This window comes from Belonocnema kinseyi, chromosome 6 (genome assembly GCF_010883055.1).
Source record: "Belonocnema kinseyi isolate 2016_QV_RU_SX_M_011 chromosome 6, B_treatae_v1, whole genome shotgun sequence".
In the NCBI taxonomy this organism is placed as follows: domain Eukaryota; kingdom Metazoa; phylum Arthropoda; class Insecta; order Hymenoptera; family Cynipidae; genus Belonocnema; species Belonocnema kinseyi.
This window is the reverse complement of record NC_046662.1, coordinates 149,599,167-149,606,300: the sequence shown is the minus strand read 5'-3', so window position 1 is coordinate 149,606,300 and position 7,134 is coordinate 149,599,167. Positions and strand designations below refer to the sequence as shown.

The 7,134-nt window shown below is 33.5% G+C and overlaps 1 protein-coding gene across 2 annotated transcripts in view; it reads left to right on the top strand.

Moving 5' to 3' along the window:
* LOC117174497 overlaps window positions 1-7,134 on the top strand; it is a 77,788-nt gene that overhangs the window by 20,705 nt on the left and 49,949 nt on the right. For both annotated transcript variants that reach the window (XM_033363666.1, XM_033363665.1), the window contains exon 2: window positions 6,534-6,772. In XM_033363666.1, coding sequence (XP_033219557.1) covers window positions 6,590-6,772 — 183 coding nt within the window. In that variant the 5' untranslated portion in view covers window positions 6,534-6,589. The remainder of the gene's footprint in view (window positions 1-6,533; window positions 6,773-7,134) is intronic.

Here is a 7,134-nt window from a genome sequence, read left to right as displayed (position 1 = left end):
GTAAACAATACTCATGCAGAAGACTGTACCCCCCGAGCAGCCATCTTGAATAGTACGTTTGGGAGCCACTAGGTCTCGCATTGCAAGTTTAAATTGCCAATTAAAGGACCACTTAGCGTTAAAGTGGTTCCATAACTAAAAAACTCCACTGGCTAATTAGCCAGGTGGACACTTGAAATTCTCGAATGTAACATCGAAGTCAAAATCTGTCAGAGAACTATACCGAGCAACTAAGTGAAATTAGGGTTGATGGGAAAAAGAATCATCGGCGACCCATGGACGATGATCGCTGAAGATTTAATGGGCCATTTTTATCATATTGTCCGCTTTTGTAGATATTTTCACAAAATGGGCAGAAACAATCCCAATTTAAAAACCTAACAGTATCACAATAGAGTCGGAATTCCATAAACGTGTCATTTCGCGTTTAAGAACACCGAGGATTCTCCATACCGATAAAGGCACAGAATTTGTAAATAAAACACTAAGATACTTACCAAAAGATTGAAAAAGAATTTTTTCAAATTAAACGCTTCGTCGACGGATGATTACCAATATAACTGTAATTGGTGATTTATTATGCCTTACGGTCCACGTCTGAAATCAAATCATTTCAGTCAAAAATCAAGTTTGATGTTAATGGTTATTTTAATGATAAATACCCTTGTTAAAAGCCTCCTTACAAGTTTCGGTACAATATGCGTACCTTTATCAAAGGTCTTTAAATCTGAATAAAACAATATTATAAAATTAGTGATAGTATAAATAGAAAGTACATATAATTTGGAAGTTTACATATAATTAAAGTAAATACCTGAATTAGATTAGTTTTAGAAACTACAGAACATAATCATAAATACAATTAATCATAAAATAAAAAATGAGACTTCTATAACTCTTAAATTACATTTTAAAGATGTGGCTTTGGTCGTAGTATGGAAAGGACAAACAGAGAATGACAAGTCAAAAATACATGAAGACCATACATTCAATCATGCGACGTTGGTGTGTGGTTTTTTCTGTAGCTAAAATTTGTATGGTTTAAAAATAAAAAAGTGATCAAAATTCCAAGAATGAAAACAACCCAGTGTTTAAATTCCCAATTGCACAATCTCTTTTGTGTTCGGCAATTCTGTTTTTTAATCTCCGCCCATTTTCACCTATATAGACTTTATTGCAACCTTCAAATTCTATTTCATTAATAACACTTTTGATAAAACACAGTTATCGATTAAAAACTCACAATAGTGTTGTAGAAAACTCTTATGCCCTCCTCAAAGTCGACAAACCTAATTTAAGTTGGAGATTGTCTCTACAGTTGGTTCTCCCACTGACAATCTATCCAAATATATTTCTAATATTCTTAAACATGTATCTATCGATAACTGTTCTTTAGTAAAAAATAGTTTTTTGACTTTTTAAAGAGGTTAATCAGCGTATTTTGAATAAAATACATCCAAAGCGTAATTCTATTTTTAAATTTTATTTTAAACTTATTAGAAAAGTGAATTTTCATTGAAAATTGCTTCTTTCTAGGCTATACAAAGTTTGAGGTACCTATATCTATCTTTTAATCTTTAGAAGTTATATCTCTTAGAAGTCGATTTTGAGAGATTTAAAAAAAAATAAAACATTGTAGTTGTTGTGAAATCACGACTTCCTATGCGTCGCTGGTAAAAGTTGCCACTAAGTTAATTTAAGAATACTTAATTCTAAGTAGATATGATTTGTGGCCGAAATATGAAATGTGTGAATGTAATTTCTTATAAATAAAAAGATATAGAAGCTGGAATAAGGTCGAATAGGTCAAATTTAATAAAATAGAAAGGTGAGGTAAGGTTTGAAAATTGACACTTGGAGAACAAAAGGGGGATGGGAGACTGACTATAGGAGAGGGATAGGATATTGACACAGCGACAGAGGCAGAGGTAAGCAGGAATTTTAATGAGTTATTTGGTTGTTTGTTGGATACAGAATAAAAATTTGTCACGACAAAAAGGGGGAACAACCACAGTCGTGACAAATAGGTGGAGAAGAAGACCGGCGGGAAAGAAACTATGTTCTGGTAACGTCAATTGGTTTAAGAGCTACGACACGTAGTAAAGACGATTTAGAGACGAAATGGGTGCTAAACAATTAAAAAAACGGACCCTAATGAAAGTTCAGATGCAATTTCGAGTGCAAAGCTGGTTAAAAAACACCATATTGTTGATAAGGTCGCCAGTAGGTAACGATAAAAAGAGCCAAGAAGGAGTGGTAAAACAGCTGACGTCAATAATAGGGACAAGAAATAGAACATAAAATACAGACAAGGAACAAAACGTTACAGAAGATTGAAGAAAGGAAATGGGATAACGTTGGAAATTTTAATGTTGGAAATTAGAAGTCTGAGTGAGGAAATAAGATAGATAAACGAAGGAAAAAAGAGTGTGGGGAGCATTAGTAAGAAGACGCTGGCATCGACAAAGAATTGAGATTATTTTGAGAAGAGTTTAAAGAAAGGGATAGAAATTGGGTAAAAAAGTTAGCAGGACTGAATGAAAGGACGAGGAAGTTAAAGGTGGAATTGAAGGTTCTAAGTGAAGAGAGAGATATATAAATAGGCAAAAGGCTGAGACACATGAAAGACAGGTAAATGAAGGGTAGAGAAAGAGAGAGAGAGAGAGCAAGATAGGATCGACGAAGTAAAGGATAGGGTAATATTGAAGTAATTAAGAACCAAGGAAATCAAATGGTAGCTGTGTTGATGGTACTCGAACAGATACATGTGTAATTGGAAAGATACATGAATAAGAAGACATGGTACAACGGAAAAATTGAGCTTGTATTAGAGATGAAAGCATCAGAAAACAGGGAGATTTCACGGAAAATAAGAGAAGTAGCAAAGGAAGATAAGAAAGAAGGTAAGATGATGAGGATAGGATACCAAATAATTTCTATACAAGAGAAATGGCATATTTGGAATGAGGACAGACAAAGGTTAGAGAAGAAAGAACGAGATTTTTAGTGAGGAATACGAGGGCTAAGAGGAAAGTGTGAAGGAAAGAGTACGATAAGTAAAAGGATTAAGAAAAAGGTTCAAGTAATGGAGAAAGAGGTCAATTTGATTTTTTGAAATCTTTCAGGAATTAAGAATGAGGGCAGCGATTTTTGGAATTTTGCACGAATATTCGATGTGGTTGCATTTACGGAAATTTGAATCGAGGAAAAAGACTAGGAAAGTATCAAAAGTAAGTTGCCGTGTAATTATAGATTGGAATTACAAGATCCACTAGATAAAAGGAAAAAGGTAGGACAAGTTTAGATATTATGGTAGGGATCAGGACGAGTCTAGAAGAAAGGGAAGTGTTAAAATGAGTTAACAGTGGCCTACCGGAAAGGCAGGTTAAAATAAAAGGAAAACGGCACAGAATAGTGATAATATAGAATGGGAATGTAATGAAGGAGGTGAGAAAGGATAAAGAAAAGCTTATTAAGGAGGAGGAAGAAGAAATAAAAAGAAATGTAAGAAAACATTAAGATAATGGAAAGAAAGAAAAGGCTACTTGAATATACATGGATCAGGAATGGGTCAAGGGAATGCATGGGTGGAGATGAAGCCAAAACAAGAGTCGATAGAAAGAGATAAATAAGTTTTTAAGCAAGCAATAGAAAATAAATAAGAAAAGCTAAGTACGAGTATAATGAGAAATATAAGGATGGACTCGTTTGAAACTTCCGTTTGTTTTTGTTATCCAAAAAATACCGATTGTTTCGTTTTCTTTTCGTAACTTTCAGACAGATGGGAACAAAATTAATAACGAGATTGTTTTAATAACATATTTTACTTGTCTGACTTATCATATTTATATAAGGTCCATAAGGATTCAAATAAACTTTTTTTTACATTTACGCATGATTAAAACATTTCGTTACAATTTTCGTATTTTGAATAACGTAACCTAAATCAAGTGAATATAGTTACGTTTTAGCAGTGTAGAAACAGAATAAAAACCACGCAAGAATTTTGTTTCGTTTCGGTTTGGTTCACGGTCGTATACACAGGTCCGTGGACACTCGTGGAAGAGGAAGTTCCCTTATTAAAACTTACAGTTAATGCCAAAAATTGCCACTAGGATGTGTAATAGTAGAGTAGTGGCGGTTTAATTCGAAATTTTTTGTGATAAAATTAATATTTTTAACATGTAGTTAATAAGTTAAATAATATGATTGCATTTTTAAACTTAATCAAAGTAATATATAAACAATAGAGCTTAAACAATGTAATATTAAAAATGCGAGATATTTTAATATATTGAAATATGTTTGAAGCCGAATGCCAGAAATTCAACGACAGGCAAGAATCTCGATAACAAAAACTTACTGATTGGCAAAGTTGCAGATTGAATACTTGGTAAAAATATTTTTGTAAGTACAGAAATAATTATATATTTATATTCTTATGTCGTAAACGGCATTTTCTCAGAGATTCCATATCTTCAGCCGATTGTGTCAAGATTCTGGTTGTGTTACTGTCACTCTTTTTTGAGGCTAGAAAACGTGTTTACGTTTTCAAACTCTTTACTACCCGACTAGTGCGCCATGTCGCGCGGTAGCAGGATCGCGAAATTTTTTTGCTTGCGTAAGGGAACTTCTCCCGCTACGAGAGCCCCCGGACCTGTGTATATAACCGTAGTTGGGCCCCTGAATATAAGTGGATAAGAGTAAAAGGAATAGTATAGTATTTGGAGATAAAAGAGGATAGAGGAGGAGAGTAAGTGGAGGTGGTGGAATTGGAAGATGGAAGAAGGGAGTAAAATAATTGTTTTATAGATAAGAATATCATTTTATTGAACGTAAAATTTTATTTATAAAAATGATGTTTACTAATTCAGCGTAAAATTAGGGTAATTTTTAGAACGCTATAATTTCGGTTCTATTTAAGCTATAGAACAATGTTTTTTTAGTTTTACTCAAAATTGCGTACTTTAAATAATAGACTGGCAAATTTTTAGATACTTAACTTATTTTCATGAAAATATGTTGATTAACGTTTTCAAAAAATGAAAAATGAACTTTTCTCAAAGAAAGCTAAAGCGATTTTCTTCTTGTTGGGACCAGGATTTTCATGATACATCCCAGAAGTTTAAACAAAACAAAAACGGGAGAAGCGAGCCCTTTTGGTTTAAAGTGTTTCGAGAACGACCGCGGCCACGCTGCCATCACACATTTATAAAATAAGGTTAACCGTTTATAGAGAAAATTATTTAAAAGCACACCACACAATCGACATGTGGATAGTCACAAATTTTTTCGTTTGCTGTCAGCTAGATACTTCGTTAGTCAATAGAGCCACTACATAACATTATTCTGATTGGTGAAGCTTTTTGTAAGATCTGATGTTTCAAGGTAGAATAGTTTTTGAAAAGATTTTTTAGTACGTTTCAAAAGTCTTTTCTTCTCAGATTTAAAGTACACTGGAACCTTGATTGAACATAATTCGGGCTTGGCCTGAAATTGGCATTGAAAGTATTTCATGGGCCTCCAAACGTAAGCAGTCAGGGCCGTTTGAACCGCTTCCTAATATCACACAATATACGCGCTTGAGGACCTGCGCACTGCCCCTTAAGCCCAACGCTCCTAGTGTTTCACGCTTGATTGAACACCCTTTCTTCACCCCGACGAGCTCAACTATCAGCCTGAAACCGCATACTAAAAAGTTTTACAATTTTATGCACTACTTCAGAAATATATTATCCAACATTTTGAGATATGGAACCGTATTGGAGGCATCGTTGTTCATAAAAAGGTTATTTTTGACCACCCTACTGTTTGTTCCAACCCATTGACAACTACACAAAACGCGTCAACAATGTTGCTTTTCGCAATTGACAGAAATCTTAGAATTGGAATGATATGACCGTATTTTGTACTTTTTAACCATTTCACTTTTTACGCAGTATTAAGATACATATTAAAATCTCTACAGTATAAAATACTTGAATTTTGTCGCTTAATTCAGCATTCTCAAATGCATGCAGTTGAAATCCCTATTTATTTAATAATTTTATGTATTTTCGTAATTTTCGACATTTAATTGAATTGTTTTATACATATTTCTAGAACTTTCAATTGGATTTCTTGAAGCTTGAATTTCAAAATGTTACTTTTTAAGTTTTTATTCTTAATTGTTCAATCTAAAGCGTTTTGAATTCAAATAGATAATTTTCAATATGACGTGACGGCATTCTATTTTAAACTGTTCAATTGTTCCGGTTTACACTTGAAGAATATTAAAGGTCTCTGCTTTGATATTTGTAAAATTATTTTTAAATTTTCAACAGTAGTTTTATTATTATGGGCCCACCTTCTTTCACAAGTACTCATGTCCCAGTACTTAGCTACTAAATGCGGCCCTCGACTCAGGGATTCGGCAATACTCCTATATGCGCTGGATTCTTTACACTTCTTTCAAAAAGAACATAAACGCACATACATTCAACTTTGTCTGTCTTTGTTTATATCTATTCAACAAATGCATTCTATTTGTTCAGGTTAAAACTTTCTTAACAAATTGCACAATATTAATCGAAATTGTCAAACTACAAAAATGGATGCAACAGATTTGGACGATCCAATGCAAACATGTCCGTATGATGTGTCTCATCGCATTCTAAAGAGTCGTATGCAATGGCACTTGGTGAGATGTCGCAAAAATCATCCAGATAATAAGGACCAAATGAGAACTTGCCCCTATGATGCTGTACATGTTGTCAACTCCATAGAATATGAGGTAAAAATTATTAGCTTTTTTGATTTTCTAAATGTATTTTTTTCACTTGTAGAAACGAGAAAAGATTTCTTTCGTCAGATGTCTTCTAAAATTCCATTTATGGTGGAACCGGCCTATCAGAAGAACTAGGCTAGATTAGATCACAACAAATTTCTGAATGTTTTTTATTATTTACAGTAAATCATTGAGAAAATTAATTTACGCTGTGTGAGAATTTAACTATTCATTTAATTATTTTTGTTCGAAAACTGTCCATAATAACCATTACAGTCTGTCAAGTTAAAGCGTGGGTGGCTTTACTCGCAGTCGGTAAGGTGTATCGACATGATTTTGGTGTCAAAATATTAAGAAGAGCTCCCTCT